Below are 18,165 nucleotides of genomic sequence, written 5' to 3'. Positions count from 1 at the left end.
TGTTACACAATACAGCATCTTTATTCTTTTATTTAGGCTTTGTTTTAAACTGAAATGACTTTTTCATGAAATGTGTTGGTAGAAAAGTCCTTGCAAATTGCACAAGTTGTTCACTCTGTGTCAATAGCAAGTCTACCTACGTAGCCAAATATTGTGCACAGATAAATAATGACTTTGTTGGCGTTTATTAACAGACATTTCCAGCTACCTGGGTCACACTCTGGACTGAGGCACCATGGAGAGAGCAGTGGTGCAAGTCATCCTCTTTGGCCTGTTGCTGGCTTTTGCTGCCGCTCTGCCAAACAAGGTATGGCCACACAACAGAAGGGACAGAGCACCACACTGAAAGGAAACAGGCATTTTAATGAAGCTATTTATTGTCTGTAGATATTCTAACAGATACTTAAGCATCTGAGGATTGACTGTTCTTGTATCTCAGCAGCGTTCTGTAGGTTGCAACACACTGAACTTTGCTGTGTAGAAAGAGCAGGTTGAACAATCTCCAGGCTCTCTGCCTTCAGGGTCATGTTGTTGATTTGTCCATCAAATGGTTGCATTTTTGGATGCTCTTGTTAAACTTATATTTACAGAATTACATAAAAATATATTTAAATGAGACTTTAGTGACACTGAAATGATAACTAATTAAAATACTGAGCTTCTGTCATGATGTTAGTGTTGTCTGCCATGAAAACGTCGACCCTTTTTTATTCTAAGAGCTAAATCCTCCATGTGGCTTTTGTTTAAAAGACAACAGCCACAAAAATCTACACAACATAAAGTATAGTTTTGGAAAAATCAAGACAACAGTCGATAAAATTCTTTAGACCTTTATTATAAGTTAACAGAATGTTGTACTGAGCTACAGGCTAACTTTTTATTCCTTTATTTGTTTATGAATTATATGAACTAAAAGCTTTTAGTTTAACTGTAGATGTAGGTACTTTCTTTAATTGGTAAATCAAACATTTTACATAAAAATGAAATATATTAGTATAAAATACAAAACATATAAAATTATTATATGAATAGAGAAAATGATTAACAGCATTTTATTAACAGAAATAGTCATGTGTCTCACGTGTTTGAAGTATGTGCAGCACAGATCTGCTTTGCATTATATTTTGATTTGAATAATTGTAAATTTGGAAAAAAAAAAAAAATAATTGGACTGTTTTTTATTTTTAAACACTAAAATGAATGGTTGCGCAACTCAAATAATCCAATATTTTAGCATGAAATGTTACTAATTGCAAAAATGACCATACCATTTGTTTTCAATAAGTACCTGAATGTATAGTTGGAGGAAAGCTACTTAGGACATATAATGAGGATTATACACATGCATATATGTGTTTATGTATGTATGGAGATGGTAATTAGAACGGGTCATCATGGTTCTCTTGTTGTTTTATTTGTATTAGTTTATGGTATTGTTTTGCACAAAGTAATCATTTGTAATTTCTGCACAGCAATTCTTTAAATCCAAGACAGATTTCTCTGAAGGGAGGCTAAAAAGGTAACCCTGACTTTGACCAGATCAAGTGATGCGACCAAACCCTATCCAGATCTTTAAAATGTTTGTAATTTTAACTTAATTTTGCACCAAAACTGGAAAGTCAGAGCCATGTCTTTTGTGTGTGCCATGAGCATTGAAGCATGGTCTATGCAAAACTATGTATAGTCTATACAACCACCCTCAAGTTTGTTTTAAAACTTGTTCTTGCTTTGTTTTAAAAAAAACAAAATAAAAATGGGGCGTATCTGCGGTTACACCAATACGATTTCACCCACCAACACATTGTTTTCTGATCTTTTGCCAGCTGGTTGTCAGCCAGTGAGATTGATCTGGCCATCTACTTTTTTTTTAAACATGTGCCTTCTGTGTTTGTGCAGGACGACTGGGACATATACAGCTTTCACATTAACTCTACTGTGGCCAGTCGTTATGCCACCACTGTCATCACAAGCCGTGTGGCCAATCGTATGAATGAGTCAAAGGAAATTGAATTCCATGTCCAGATTCCTAAGAATGCCTTCATCAGTAAATTCAAAATGTATGTAATAATAATAATAATAATAATAAGAATAAGAATAAGAATAAGAATAATAAGAATAATAATGATGATAATAATAAATATATACTGGCCACTCATATTTAAACAAGAATTTTTTGCGGGGTGGGGGGTGTCTTATGCAGGCTTATTGATGGTGAAGTGTATGATGGTGTTGTTAAAGCTAAGGAGCAAGCACAGCAGCAGTACACTGAAGCAGTGTCTCGTGGCCAAAGCGCTGGGATTGTCAGGTACGTTAATTGAAGGATTCTTTTATTGCTCGGCCTTAAACAAGTAGGTTTTAAGCCATGTATGTTCAAAAAACTTGTTTCACTTTGTTTTCTTTTTTTTTTTTTTTTTTTTTTTTTTTTGGCAGGGGGATGGATTTTACATTGTTTTACACATTAACTGTGATTTGTCATATTTATTTTTGTTTAAAAATATTTTCCTAGTATCATGCATCAGGGTTCTTAAAGATGAAAAATAAAACCATCTGAACTTATGTCCACTATATAACCCTGGTATTTATGATATATTTATGTTGTAGCTCTGTAGGTAGAACGCTGGAGGAATTTAAAACATCTGTAAATGTAGCTGCTCACAAAAAGGTGACTTTTGAGCTCACATATGAGGAACTGATGAAACGCACACACGGCAAATATGAGCTGCAAATCCATGCCCGGCCCATGCAGCCTGTCAAAGACTTCAAGGTATGCAGATCATCCTGAAAGACAAAGTAGTGTTTTGTAAATACTTATGACTGCTTTATTTGATTTCATGCCAGGTCGATGTGTATATTCACGAGAAGGCCGGCATCAGTTTTGTCGATGTGAAAGGAGGACTAAGCACCAAAGCCCTGGCTAATGCCATCACCAAAACCAAAGCAGATGAACAGGTACAGCCTGCAGAGATGCCATGTTCCATTTAGCTCAGCTGCTATTTCGTTGCTATTTAACCAAAAATTATGTACATAGTACAGTCTGGCCGTTTGACGTTTATTAATTTTTGGAAATGTATGAATGTGTAATGGTGGGGGCTATGGATGTATGTCAAGATTGTTTATTTAAAAAAAAAAAAAAAAAAAAAAAACACAGATGGACTTTTGCGATGGAATGACCAGGTAAAAGCATGCTTCGTATTGCCAAGGAGGACAAAAGCAGGACAATTTACCAATGCAAAATTTATTACAAATTAAAATAAAATGTCCACAAAAAGTAAAACTACTCAACATAATAATCAAATAAAACTAAATGCCTCCAAGAATCAATAAAAAAAAAAAAAAAAACACATTCATCCTAAAATCCCCCTAAAAACTAAATGGACTAAAATAACCATTTTTTAAAAAAAAGGAAGTAAATAAATGGTAGCACCATCCAGGGCAAGGGTAACTAAAGTAGTAGATCATCCTTCCAATCCAGGTCTGTGGGTCCACCTGGGTTACACGCACCAGGTCAATCCGGCAGGCAGAGTTCCCCTCTGCCCCTGCATGTATTCAGTGTCACACTCCTTTACTCCTCTCAGTCCCTCCCACTCGGCTCTAGTCTTCGTCTTCAGGCCCACTGGGACACCTACGCAGAAAAACAACACGAGGCCAATTTACAATCACCAAAAAGGGTTCAAAGCAACTAAAACCAGTTAACACAGAAAAGCAAGCAGCACACAACTAAAAATAAATACCACACCACTTGTATTAGATCACAAATGTAGACTTTACAACAGGGTAACCATTGCTAACTGAAGGGGCTTTCAACTCTGTCTTAAGCTTTGTTTTGAAAAGACTACAGATGCTGTATCAGATGTATAATTTTCCTCTTGGGGACAGATATGCATCCAGCTGCCAAGGTGTTGTCATTTTGTTGCATTTTAATTACTAATACTTGTTTTCCAAAATCCACTCTTTTAAAAATAGTAGACAATTATTATTTTACTTTAAAGACGCACTACGGGACTTTAGCAGATTTTCTCAGTGAAACGCTGCCTATTAACAGCTAATTCTGCATCTATTTCACATTCCACCTGATCTCTGGAACTATCTCCAGCCAATAGAAGTCAGTCAGTTTCTCTTTCTTTCTTTCTTTCTTTCTTTCTTTCTTTCTTTCTTTCTTTCTTTCTTTCTTTCTTTCTTTCTTTCTTTCTTTCTTTCTTTCTTGAAACTGTATAATGAAAACTCAGCTACAACATCATGATGCAGTTTCTCAGCCTTACGAGTTGTTGCTGTCCAGCAGCATCAGCAGCAATGTTTCGTAATAGATGTCACTGTGCCATCAAACGAGCCAGTAAGTGCATAGTTTTATGGTTGGGTAGTTACGTTGTGCGTCTTTAAGTATTTGTAGTCTTAAGAAATCAAAATTATATCTAATTACTTTATTTTGGTGTCAATACATGAATTAAATGAGCCAAATTGGTTCATATCTCAACCATCATGTGCATGTCTGCCTCCCTAAGCAAAAGGATAAATATACAACATTGCTCCTTTTAACTCTTAAAGAGAACTTTTAAATTATTAACCAGTGGCTTCTAAAGTTGAGCTTTAGATTCAAACTTCACAATCAAGCAAATCTATTAGGTGATTTAAGTAAAATAGCAAATGAAACAAAATAAATAAACTCATTGAAACTGATGTTAATTTGCCAATGTGTGACCAATGTGTTGCATTATTTGTAAAACTAAACGTAACCAAATGAATGAAAATCTAATTACTTATTTCATCCAATGGAGAAAAAACAAACAAACAAACAAGTTTTTGTCAACACTCTATAAAAACTTATTTGTGTGGTTTGCAGGCATGGGTGCACTTCTATCCAACTGTGGACCAACAGAAAGTCTGTGACAGCTGTGGCGAGCATGGTCTGAATGGAGATCTGATTGTTGTTTATGATGTTAGCAGAGACTCTGGACTGGGAGAAATCAAGGTAAAATGTTCATCTCCTGAAAGTTGTAAACTTAAAATAGTCTATTAACATTATGCTTTGTAATAATCCCAGAACTAGTCAAAGTTTCTTCTAATTCCAGACATCAGACGGGTACTTCATCCATCACTTTGCTCCAGCTAGTATTCCCCGAATATCAAAAAATGTTGTCTTTGTTATTGATCGAAGTGGCTCAATGCAAGGCACAAAAATGGAACAGGTGGAGTATTTTAGAAGTCTGCCACGTCTATAACTTGATTTATATTACAAACACATTGTTCAAGACAAGAATACGCCCAAAACAAATATAATGACATGTTTCTAACCTAAATAATTGTGTTATGCTGTTCTTATACAGACCCGGAGAGCATTAATCCATATTTTAAATGACCTGGCAGAAGAAGACTTCTTTGGTCTTATTACTTTTGATGGCCAAATATTTCACTGGAAAAAAGAACTTGTTCAAGCCACCAGTGGAAATCTGCAGAAGGCCAAAACATTTGCTGAGACTATTGAGGCCAGAGGAGGTAAGATTTTCAGGAAATGTATTTATTTTGGTTTATCAACATCTATGATCGCGATGGAAGTGAAATTCTTCTTCCTGCATTTCAGCTACAGACATTAATACCGCAGTGCTGAAGGGAGCAGAAATGCTGAATGCACATCCCAGAGAAGATTCAGCATCTATCCTTATTCTCCTCACAGATGGAGACCCAACCTCAGGTTATCATAAAACACTCGTGCACACTCTGCTACAAACACTTGAAACAAATGTAGATCATTCTTTTAAAAAGAAGCAAGTAGACTATTTGTAAAAACAGGTCATAGTTAAAATCTCCTCCTGCCCCCCTGATGTTTTCATGTTTGTTGCTTGATGAAACTGAGGCATGAGCCAAAATTTTCCATGTCAAGAAAAATAATTTTGTTTTGGTTGTTATTTTGCTTTCCTGAAAATTGAACATTGCATGTCTTCTTAAGGAGACTGGGTTCCACAGTTTTATAATAAAATAATATAAATTATAATATAATATTCATTAATCAACAACAGATTATGAGCATCTCTTGTATGACTTATACCATTTGACAAACTATACAAGAAATAAATAAAACCCTTTTAGCACAAGAACACAGCTCATTACAGTCCGAATGATTGTTCAGACAGGTGGGTGATGATACTTTATAATAAAAGAATAAGCGCTGTATTGTGTCCTTGCAGGAGAGACAAATATTGAGAGCATACAATCAAATGTAAGACGGGCCATTGCAGGCAAATTTCCTCTCTACTGCCTCGGTTTTGGGTTTGATGTCAATTTTAATTTCCTTGAGAAAATGTCGCTGCAAAACAACGGTGTGGGAAGACGAATTTATGAAGACTCTGATGCTGATTTACAGCTGACGGTATGCACATAATGCCAATGTTCTTTATTTGAGGTGATGAAAAATAAAACTTAAACATCCATATTGTGTCCAATTTGTATGGAACAGGGTTTCTACGAAGAGGTGGCCACTCCTCTGTTGACGGATGTGACAATGATCTATTTGGGAGGAACCAACTTGACCCAGACTAATTTCAGTCAGTATTATAATGGCTCTGAAATTGTTGTGGCTGGTCAGATCACTGACAACAACATTGAAACCTTCATTCCACAAGTTGTGGCAGTTTCAGTAAGGATTACTTCACAACAAAAAATAACTATAATACTCTGAGATCCTTGTGAAATTATTTCTCTACTGACATTAAACTTTAATAATGACAGAGGAATGGAACGATGACATTTTCTAACACAAAGACCTCCACGGTGACCCCTACTGGAACAGTGTCTGAAGGCCTCCTCCAGAGGGTTTGGGCTTACCTCACAGTCAAACAGTTTCTGGAGAAAGAGTAAGTGTGATGCATGCCATCTTATCGTTTGTTTAATTTTTACTATCAGTTATTTATAACAGAGCATCAGCACTCATTTCCCCTTCACTGTTGAACCCACAACAATGTTAAGACACTGCTTTGTATTCTGACTTCTGGAGCTAAAAATTTTCCCATTAGCAGATTAATTAATTTCAGTCAAATTAATTTTGCACAGACGTTTTGAAGTTACTTGAATTGCAATTTTGTCAGATGATGCTGCAGTTATAAATTTTTATATTTATTAGAGCAGCTTAGATTGTTAATGGACTGCTTTTCAGACACAACTTTCAATGTGCTGGGCCAGAAAAACTGAAAACATGCAGAGCTTTATGAGGAGCTCAGATATATTTATATATATTTATATACTGAGGCCCATTTAAGTTATTCAAGCTCCTCGTGATATTTGGGTGTGTTTTCCAGTTCTGATAAGGATTTTGTAAGATTATATCTACATGTACTAGAGTCTGGTTCTGATTGAACTAATACAAATAATTTAGTTGACTAGGCACATATCCACAGTCACAATCAAGAAAAAAGAAACACACTACATCATAATGCAAGGCCTGAAAAAAGAAGGTCTTAAACTTGCCTAACTATAAAATTCTGCCAGGGGCCTTTCTTCTACAGCTAAAACAACACTGACCATACAAATAGCTAACCTTTTGACAGCACACATGAACAGATTTATGGCACTGTTTGCACACACACTGCAGCAATAAAAAAAACTAATAGTATATTGGGCTGCTGACCAACACATTAGCATGTTTGATTTAAAACAGCACAATTATTCCATCACTCTCTATTTGGTATATCCTGCTAGTTTAAGGGTGTCTAAAGAGTCTTTAAAGGTTACTGGGTGTTGGACTAGAATAACAGTCTTGACTGAGACTAACTGAGTCATAACCTAGAGCAAAACTAAATTTTAATTTCAAAAATAGGAAACAGGTTTAAGGCAAAAGTTAACTGTATGGAATAAATTGGTATCTCTGCCTTTGTGGGTGTCTTCTTCCTCTTTTAATTTGTTTCTAGTCACTTCAAGGATCACCACAGCAAATCATCTGCCTCTATCTAACCCTATCCTCTGCATCTTCTTCTCCTACACCGACTCATGCACCACTAACTTCATGTCTTTTTTCACTACATCCATAAATTTCCTCCTTGGTCTTCACAGGCCTCTCACCTGGTAGTCATAACATCAGCTTTTTTCTATTCAGTCAACAAAACCTGTTTGTGAATACAAAGAAGGTAGACATCTTAATCAACTCTTTATTAACATAGGAATTTGTGATACAGGCTGCTGTTGTCTGGAGCAGAGAAAGAGAAAGTGAAGAAAGAGGCTTTGGAGTTGTCCTTAAAGTACAGCTTTGTGACCCCACATACATCCATGGTGGTCACCAAGCCTCAGGGGGAGAACACAGACGTGCTTCACAAACCTAAGGAGGGGGAAAGATCATCACAAGATCGGCAATATCATATTGGGCATAGACAACCAATGAGGAGCCCCACACGTTCTGGTAGAATTAATAAATATGATGAGTAACATTAATTCAGAACAAAGAAAAGCAAAATGGAAAATCAATGACACTGTTTCTCTACATTCTTTTATTAGGTGGTCGTTGGTCTACAGGTAAGAAAAACAGTGAGATAAACGTACATAGAAGGTGGGAGGTTTACAATGTATAAATGCAGAACTACAGGTTCACTGGAAGTGTGGGTGTTATTCATGTTAATAATAGTGGCTGCAGTGATAAACTAACCAACCATCAATCATTTATTAATTAACCAACAAATTCATTTGTTGTTAATTTATCATTTTTATTTATAGCTTACTAAATAGAGAGAAAATGATTAATGTCCAGTAAACTCAAGATCGTAACAGTTTGGCAATTTATCCCTCTCTTTTTTTTATCTGCACAAAGTTACTTTGGAGGTATGTTTTAAATTTGTTGGTAACCATTTGCTCCATTTGCCACTTTATAATACCTACATCCAACATATATGCATACATTTTTAAAATAACAAAAAATATTTGAGAGTTTTTACTCAATTAATTCAAAATATTTGGAACAGAGCTTAAGGTAAAAGATGATTGACATGTTTATCATCTGTAGAATTTTAGTTTAACAGAACCTCGTTTTATGATCATTATTATTATTTTTAACCCAATAGGAGGTTATCCAAGTTATCCAGGTCTTTACGGTTTTCACGGTCTTCCCGGTCCTCCTTGTGAGACACGGCAGCTATTTTTGTTGCAATACGTGTTTGAGAAAATGAGACGCTAGAACACTATACATTAGAATGTAATACACGATTCCAACCTTGGATGGCACTAATTCATACAAAATATCCCTTAAAGAAAATCCTTCACAGTCAATACAATAATCTCTAAATCTTCAAGGCCCCAACAGTAAAGTTAGATCAGAGATGTCATGCAAAAACATGTTTATCATTTGCAGAATTTTGGTTTAACAGAACCTAATTTTATGATTTTTTTTATTTATGTATTTATTTTTTTTCCTCACCAATTTATAGGTAAAGGAGGTAGGCGAGTTCTTTTCCGACATCATGGTCCTTCTCATCATGGTAATGGCAGTATATACATTACTATTAAACTGAAGTTAATTATCAAAATGTAGATATACATTTAAAGGGACATTGTGTAACATTTTCTGTTCTTTACTGACCAAAATTGATGTTTGCATGTATATATGTGTTATCATTGGTGTATTATGACCTGTGCAAATGATCTGACACATTATTGTAAGTGAAGAATTTTAGATTTGTTCATACGTATGATGGGTAAGCCGGTAGGGCAGCACCATTATGGTCTGCTATCTTAAAACTACAGCCGTCTACAAGGGACAAATAGCACCGACTGCTTTTTCCCTGCGAGCCAGCACACAATGATTGAGACACGGATGGAAAAGATACATGAGAGCGGCACCCTGGCAAGTTGCAATATCGTTTAAATTGTTATTCACAAAAATGCTGGATGGTGAATTTGATGGCGGTGAATAATGTTAACGTTCAACTTCAGAAGTGAGTTCTTTGAGTGAACTTCCTGGTAGACTCTATCTTTTCCTTCCCTTCGCCTCTCTATTAATGTGCTTGGACACAGAGCTCTGTGAACAGCCAGCCTCTTTAGCAATGAACTTTTGTGTCTTGCCCTCCTTGTGCAAGGAGTCAGTGGTCATCTTTTGGACAACTGTCAGGTCAGCAGTCTTACCCATGATTGTGTAGCCAACAGATATAGAGTGAGACACAATTTAAAGGCCTTTGCAGTTGTTTTGAGTTAATTATTAGATTAGAGTGTGGCACCAGGTATCTTCAATATTAAACCTTTCCACAATATTTAAATTTTCTGAGATATTGAATTTGGGATTTTCATTATTTGTCAGTTAACATTTTCTGTCCTTTACTGGCCAAAATCGATTTCTGCATGTATATATGTGTTATCATTGGTGTATTATGACCTACGCAAATATCTGACACATTAAGCAAAGAATTTTAGATTTGTTCATACATATGACAGCCTTGAAGATGGGGGTAGTCTTTGGGTGGTGGCAGGACCCCCTTGGTGCCACCCCCTTCTCAGTTGTAATGGGGCAATGTGTCTTGTTTTTGTAGGGCTATATCGGATGTTGCTGAGTGTTTGTGGTTTACTGGGAAAATCACAGACCTCCTCCAAGCTCTCCTTCACGCATTAGATGCAGCAGTCTGGCTCTGAAGGAGCTCTGCAGGGCTGTCAGTGTTCATAGGGGACCAGAGCTGGTTCTGTACTGGAATGCCTCAGTAGAGCGTCAGACGCAAGCTGACATCAGCCGTCAGATCAAGCAACATCCATCACTGATCAATACGTCCAATTTTACTTCAATCAAGTCTGACAAACGCTGAAATTGCGACATTTCTGACTGTTAAGTTTTACCAGTAACTCATTAACATAATTATACATACACACCATGATTGTAGCCCTTCCCATCAGCTGTCATGGGGTCTGTTTTGATAATTAAAATCAGGTGTCACACAGCTACTCTTGAGTACTTACCTACTTTTAATCATCTCATTACCCAGAGAAAACAAATTTATTTTTCCCGAGAAAACAAGAACATTAACTTTGTATCTTGAGATAATGAGTAAATGCTCTATCTGCCACTTTATAATACATATATACAGCATATATGCATACATTTTTAAAAATAAAAGAAAGTGTTATTATAAAAGTGTTATAAGACATCTTATGCAATTCAAAATTTTTTGAACACAGCTTAAGTTAAATGATTATTAACATGTTTAAACTGAATAAGAAAATCATGCAAAAACTAGGGGTGTGTATCTCTCCCTCACACACGATTCGATATGCATCTCGATACATGGTCCACAAGTTGAACCATAAAAATATTCAGCTAACTTTGTAAAGATATGATACAGTGCCATTTTGGTCCTAAATCGATTCAATTTCGATATTTAGTATTAACTTGGAATTTAAATCTCTAAATGAAAGTTCATGTGTTTTAATAGAAGACAGTAGTAGTTTTTTCCTCACTTGAGCTTTTGAATTTCAAGCAACAAAAACAAAATCCTAAAACATCATCAAAATAAATAATTAGCCTTTTTTGGCCTTTTAAACCATTTTTCCTTTTTCTTTGTGGTTAAAAAATATATAAATAATCAACTTAACTTGTTGTGTGCCATCTGAAATTATTCAACCAGTGCTTGCAGCAGTGTTAAAAATGAAATGTGAGGTTCATGTTTAGCATGTACATAAAAAAAAAAATCTTCTACCTAAAAGCAACTTTCAAATGCCAAAACAACGGTACTTCTACTTCAGATTCTTTTTCAGAAAGATAAACTGGTCAACATGGTCTTCTCTGAGTACACTGCGCTGGGCTGTGACAATGTCACCAGCAGTACTAAAGACCCTTTCAGATGGTAAACTAGTAGCAGGTATGCATAAGTAAGTCTTAGCCAGTGCAGACAGCATTGGCAGATCCGCCTGGTTTCTTCACCAGTGTAAAGTGTTGCCATCCAAAGGCAAAGGATCACGGTTTCTGTATTTCCAGACTATTCTACAGTCATTTAGAGGGCGTAGAGACCTTTACTGAATGATACTCAAGTGATGAGCTGTTAGCCATAGGACGGAGAGAGGTAAAGTTCCACTTTTTAGAAATAAGAATGCCCGTTCCACCTCCTCGTCCAGCTGAGCGAGGAGTTTGGGTAAATTCTGCATTGACAGAAAGGGCAGCTGGCGTAGCTGTGTTTTCTGGACGGATCCAGGTCTCAGTCAGGGCTAGGACCTCACCTAACTCACCTAACTGACTGTACCAACCCTGATTGAAATCAGTGTTTGTTCTTTTGCAAGGTCCCTGGAAGACTTCAGTGGTGGCCTTGTTTCCATAATGTCACTAAACATCTGGTCCAAAGGGAGGGTCATCATCTAAATCAGAAAATGGAAAAGAAAAAAATCTCTATAAAAACAAAACAACAATAATAACAACAAAAACAACAACAACAAAAAAAAAACACATCTTGCCAATTGCTACATGTAAATTCTACTTGAGTAATGCCATTAAATAATTTAATCTTCAGATTATCACAACAAAATTCAGCAAAAATGTCTATTAAAAATAGCCATGTGCTTGCTTACACCACCCTAAACAGAAACACATCTTTATCATTTGTATAATTTTAGTTTAATGCTTTATCCATGTATAACTTAACTCTATGAAGTAAATTCACAACAGAACCTCGTTTTAAAATTTTCCTTTTTTTTTTTCCCACCAATATCAGGTTATGTAGGTGTTCCTTTCAGTCCTCGTGGTCATGGTAATGGCAACACACACACACACACACACACACACACACACACACACACACACACACACACACACACACACACACACACACACACACATATATATATATATATATATATATATATATATATATAGAGAGAGAGAGAGAGAGAGAGAGAGAGAGAGAGAGAGAGAGAGAGAGAGTAGGGTAGGGCAGTGCCATGATGGTCTGCTATCTTAAAACTACAGCCACCGGCAAGGGACAAATTGCACAAACTGCGTTTTCCCAGTGAGCCAGCACACAATGATTGAGACACGGAAGGAAAAGATACATGAGAGGTGCACCCTGGCAAGTTGCAATATCATTGAAATTGTTATTCACAAAAATGCTGGATGGTGAATTTGGTGGCGGTGAATAATGTTAACGTTCAACTTCTCTATTATATAGTTATTTGGGTTGTCAGTAATAGTACAGAAAGACCGTTTGTATTTTAGCTTTACCTAGTAAGTGGAACTTTGTAGGAGTTGATCAGTTGTTCCAGGGAAAATGTTTTGTTGTTGTTGAATGATTGCTCGCTGGCTCTGGTGTGATCATAAAAGTTCGTCTGCACTGGTGTTAGAGTGTTCAACAGTCTGTGATTGTCCCGCAGATTGTAAAGTGTTGTCATCTCCAGTAAAAGGAAGATAAACATTATATTCCTGGTCCGGAGTGATCTTTCATGCTACACACAGAATCAAAATATCTCCTGTTAGCCAAAGCTAACAATACTTTTGGGTAAATATGTGCCAATGTGAACCATAAACCGCTAGTTTCCTCCTTCTCAGCTCAACGATAAACAAAAGCAACAACAGAGAAAAACCGATCAGCTGATCACTGACAGCCATCATGATTCACAACAGGAGAGGGAAGGGGAGAAAATTTGATCCGCAACGCTGCTGTGCACACACAGAGATGACCAGAACAGCAAAGTTTATGCAAAACTACATGTAATTTTAGTTTATCCAACAGGAGAGGGAGGGGGAGAGGAGGCAGCTACGCTGGGCAGACAAACAGACAACCAGAACAGTAGAGTTTGTGCAAAACTATGGAGGTTTTTTTACGGAAAAAAGTTGGTTTTGAACCCTCTCACCAGAAAAGTCTGAGTGCTAAAACAACCTCATTTCCCATGGATGTGACACCATGTCCATATTGCCTCTAAACACCTCCATGTCTGCCATCATTAATGACAGATGCTGCGCATGCGTTAAATGCGTTAAAATTTTTAATCCAGTTAATTACATAAATTAGTTGCCTCCCGTTAACGCTTTGTTTTTTACAAAGCAGAGAGCAGTCGGGCTCGCATGTTCTTATTTTTCAACATCATTTTCTCAAGATAACAGATTATTCAAATGTAGAGTTGCGAGGGGGCTGGAGCTGCTCTTGGTCCATCACAGAACCAACACAGAGAGACAAACATTGAATGAGACTTGCAGTCACTCCTAACGAGAAGAGACTCATATATTTAGAGACTCATATCAAACATGCATGTCTTGGGACTGTGGGAGGAAGCCCATGCATGCACATGGAGAACATATAAACTCAACACAGGTTCCTCCCCAGAAACATGCTTATTGTTAAAAAGAATTTTAAAAATAAGCTATGTTAAGTATGTACATTAATAAATTATATTGGCTTTTATTGAGTGTGTTAGTGGTTTACTGGGAAAATCACGGACCTCCTCCTTCACGCTTTGGAAGCAGCATTCTGTCTCTGAAGGAGCTCTGCAGGGCTGTTAGTGTTCACATGGGAACAGAGCTGTTCTGTACTGGGATGACTCATTACCAGTGACGTGTGGTCAGGGGAGGCAGGTGAGGCAGTGCATTGAAAAAAACATACAATAAATATTCATATTTTCCACTGATCTGTGTTAAAATTGCATTTTCTATATGACTCTAACACGTTTTTGACAATTTATTAAGTAAAAATTGCCAAATTTGAATATTTCCCGATCAAATCCAGTGCAGAAACCCCATGGAGGCATGGGCGAGCTGTGCCTCAGCTCTGACTGCCATCCAATACAAACTGGGTTGCATGACACGTGCCATTTTCTGTTCCTCAGCATATTGCCAAGATGAACTTTACAGAAATATTTGTTATACGCCATGACTCTCTACAGTCTGTGTAATGTCTTTAATGTATTTGTGAGAGAAATATTCCCGTTTATCGTACAATAAAGTACAGAGAAAAGTCAGCAGGTGAGGCAAACAGTACTCTGCCCCACCTCAAGGGGGCACACTCACACAGTGTTGTCAACTTCGCAACCTTTTTTTTTTATTTGTTTATTTTTTTAAAGCGACTAGCGACAAATCTAGCGACTTTTTCAGTATTGGAGACTTTTGTAGACTGACGTATATGAAAGTAGTTTATTCTTCGCAATGAGGAGCGGGTGCTGCTGCGCAGGACCCACTCCTGTCCAAAAGCAATCCGAAGAGGCTTCTCGCAGCAGTAGCTGCATTCAGAGCAGGAGATGATCACCTGTTTCATGACCAGGCTGAAAATGAAACGTTCAAAGCTGCTGCAGGATGATCCCGCGCTGTCTTACCGTCAGATAATAATGTCTATTAATGAAGAGTGTGGAGGAAAACAAGTGTTGTGAAATGTTGCAGCCTCCTAATTAGAAAACAACCTACACTTAATAAAGTTAAACTAGAATAAAAGAAAATGTTAACCAAAGAATTTGTTTAATTTTATAGTTTTGCCTTTTAAAACATTTTTAGCTTGTCTTTGCATTTTTGCCTTTACCATGACATTCCTTTCCACAGCAGCCTCCATTACTATGTACCAGACTATTATTCACATTAGATGATGTCATTTAGCGATTTCTAGTGACTTTCAGGCCAGCCAGTAGCTACTTTTCTCACTGAAGAGTTAGTAACAGTGGGTGTGTGAGTGTAATTAAAAGAGGAATGCTGATAGGATATGAAGCATTACCAGTAGTTGCATGCTGTTGAATGAATATTGAAATAAGATGCTCGTTTCTGTTCTTACAATTGTAAATCAGTGCCTCACCAGCCATAAACTTCACGGCACGTCACTACTCATTACAGAAACAAACACAAACTGACTGCGACTGATCAGTCGTCAGACTGCGCAAAAACCAATAGTGATCAGTACGTCCAATTTTACTTCTATCAAGGCTAAAACTGCGACCGACTGTTAAGTTACCAAATAATCATTACATAATTACACATACACAGTGACTGTCACCCTTCCAATCAGCTGTTATGGGGTCTGGTTTGATCATTGAAATCAGCTGTCACACGTTTACTTATGAGCTCACCTTAATAATCTCATTATCTAGAGAAAATAAACTTGCTTTTCTCGAGATAAATTATCCCATTATCACGAGAAAACTGTCCTTGTCATCATGAGATAACAATTACAAAAAGAATAATAGCCAATAAAGGCTGCTTTCGGCTTCCATAATTTTTGATAGCCTCAATATATATATATATATATCTTATATTTGTGCTGTGCAACGATTATAGTCACATGAAATGTTACGATTAATCGCGATTAATTGCATTGTTATGTGCAAAATGTCCTTTTTCTTTAAAAGAAGGCCTGCTTCTATATTAACAAAATGCAGTAAAATTTGGTTAACACTAAATCTGGGGTTTGCAACCTGTGGCTCTGGAGCCACAAGTGACTCTTTGGACCTTCAACAATGGTTTATACATACATGCATACATATATATATATATATATATATATATAAGGTTATATCAGAGGTATCTGAGCTGTCTTGTAATTTTGCTTGTGTAATTTTGTCCTTTTGTCCTTTCAGTTTTATTTGCGCAGATCCCTTTGAAAGCAACATTGGGTAAAGTATTGCAAAGATTTATTATTATTATTATTATTATTATTATTATTCATTACATACCAAATAAATTACAAAAATATTCATTAGAAAAATAAAAAACGTGCATACTATGGCTAATCTATGTGCACTTACACTCAGCTATATCTGGACAAAGTTTTTATTGTTTTAACTGTTTACCAAAACCCCTTTAAGTTGCAGTAAATATGATAGAACAATAGTTTATTAGTCCCTCAATGGGGAAAATTTCTGTGGTGAACTCGCATTCAAAGTATAGCATCTCAGTTTAAATTTGGGGTTATTTTCATCCAAACTAAAGCTAGGAACAGATTTAGTCTATCACAGGTCTAAAGATTTGGCATTTATGTTTGGAAGGTGTTAATGTTACAAAGTATCAAACAGACAGACGTCCAAACCATCAAGTAGAAAATCATGCGTAAGTCTCAAGTACAGGCGTGATTTAGCTGCATGCATTAAAATGGCTCTGACAGCATTTTCTGAGCACATGAAACTAAGCTCAACTACTATACAGGTAAATAAAAAACTACAGAGAAGCCTTGTTCATGATCTGAAAATTTATGAATGCAGCATGTATGGTCCTATTGTTGATTGATTATTTAGAGAGCAAATTTGTCAGTTTTTACAGTTTTACCCAATACTGAACAGTCTCCAAAACATACACAAAAGCAGAAAGAAAAAGTAATCAGTATCAAAAATTTTTTTTGTCTTTTTTTAAATGCTGTTAAGATTTTGAGCTGTTTCTGTCATCTGTCTAACGTTGTGTCTCTGTCTACAGCTCCTGTTTCCCACAGATTTGTGCTGAAAACAGAGAATCAGTCTCCTTCACTTTGCTTTGACATTCATGGAAGGGTCCTCCTTAAACTTCTTCACGATCCCAGCAAAGGTTAGTAGAATCTGTCTTTGTGCCAATGGAAACAGGGTGTAACGGGTCCAGCTAAAGGTAGCAACCATCTCACTGCTTTAAACACAGTGCTGCCTAATGTCCCGAGGGTAACAAACAAGCAAATCTATTAAAACATAACTGAATGACAATATGCCGTTCTACTTCTTTAAATATACATAGAGTATTAGGTAGTGAAAGAAGCACTTAGATAATTTAAATATAACCATTACTAGAGAGTAAAACTACTTTGTTACACACAGGTAAACAAGATGTTCATGTACAATATCACATCTACTAAATCTGGCCAACACCTGTAAGGCAGGATTTAAAATTCAACTACTTGCTGCTGAATCTGGTCTTTACACTCACTCTTTGCCATGTTTCATTAACACTGCAGCCACTGAGTTCTCAGCAATTTTATAAAAGATTTTAAGAAACTCTCTGAATCTGCCTTCATTTATCTTATTAAATGACACCTGTGTGTTCAGGAAAAGTTAGAGAATGGAGGGAAGCAGGGTTGTGATAGATTGGTATAGGATACGTTGTAGAATGAGCAAAATACTTATTTGGAGTAAGTTCAAATAAGCAATTACACTTAAACATCAAACAAAAAAACAAAAACATAAAAAACCAATTAATAGATTAATGACCTATTCTAATTTAATAAAAACAACATATCTAATAATAAAGCAAACCAGTTTAATAATATAATCAATAATCAGTCTTTGTAACTGCTCACTCAC

At 36.4% G+C, this 18,165-nt stretch overlaps 1 protein-coding gene and 1 long non-coding RNA gene across 2 annotated transcripts in view; one reads left to right on the top strand and one right to left on the bottom strand.

Annotated features, from left to right (window-relative positions):
* The first annotated feature begins 195 nt into the window (after nt 1-195).
* Nucleotides 196-18,165, top strand: part of LOC121637383 (inter-alpha-trypsin inhibitor heavy chain H3-like) — a 54,991-nt gene continuing 37,021 nt past the window's right edge. Inside the window, exons 1-17 of the mRNA XM_041981517.1 lie at nt 196-307; nt 1,897-2,057; nt 2,201-2,305; nt 2,602-2,764; nt 2,839-2,949; nt 4,838-4,966; nt 5,067-5,183; nt 5,322-5,490; nt 5,576-5,686; nt 6,180-6,361; nt 6,449-6,628; nt 6,721-6,845; nt 8,160-8,380; nt 8,476-8,493; nt 8,773-8,796; nt 9,036-9,092; nt 17,315-17,422. Of these exons, the coding sequence (XP_041837451.1) occupies nt 236-307; nt 1,897-2,057; nt 2,201-2,305; nt 2,602-2,764; nt 2,839-2,949; nt 4,838-4,966; nt 5,067-5,183; nt 5,322-5,490; nt 5,576-5,686; nt 6,180-6,361; nt 6,449-6,628; nt 6,721-6,845; nt 8,160-8,380; nt 8,476-8,493; nt 8,773-8,796; nt 9,036-9,092; nt 17,315-17,422 (2,053 nt within the window). The 5' untranslated portion in view covers nt 196-235. The remainder of the gene's footprint in view (nt 308-1,896; nt 2,058-2,200; nt 2,306-2,601; nt 2,765-2,838; nt 2,950-4,837; nt 4,967-5,066; nt 5,184-5,321; nt 5,491-5,575; nt 5,687-6,179; nt 6,362-6,448; nt 6,629-6,720; nt 6,846-8,159; nt 8,381-8,475; nt 8,494-8,772; nt 8,797-9,035; nt 9,093-17,314; nt 17,423-18,165) is intronic.
* On the bottom strand, nt 9,027-16,521 carry LOC121637386. Its single transcript, XR_006009837.1, has 2 exons — nt 16,389-16,521; nt 9,027-9,960 (listed from the first exon to the last, which is right to left on the bottom strand). It is a non-coding gene; the product is annotated as an uncharacterized LOC121637386 (long non-coding RNA).

This window comes from Melanotaenia boesemani, chromosome 3 (assembly GCF_017639745.1).
Source record: "Melanotaenia boesemani isolate fMelBoe1 chromosome 3, fMelBoe1.pri, whole genome shotgun sequence".
Classification (NCBI taxonomy): domain Eukaryota; kingdom Metazoa; phylum Chordata; class Actinopteri; order Atheriniformes; family Melanotaeniidae; genus Melanotaenia; species Melanotaenia boesemani.
The sequence above is the reverse complement of the archived record's forward strand: the minus strand, read 5'-3'. Positions and strand labels throughout refer to the sequence as shown.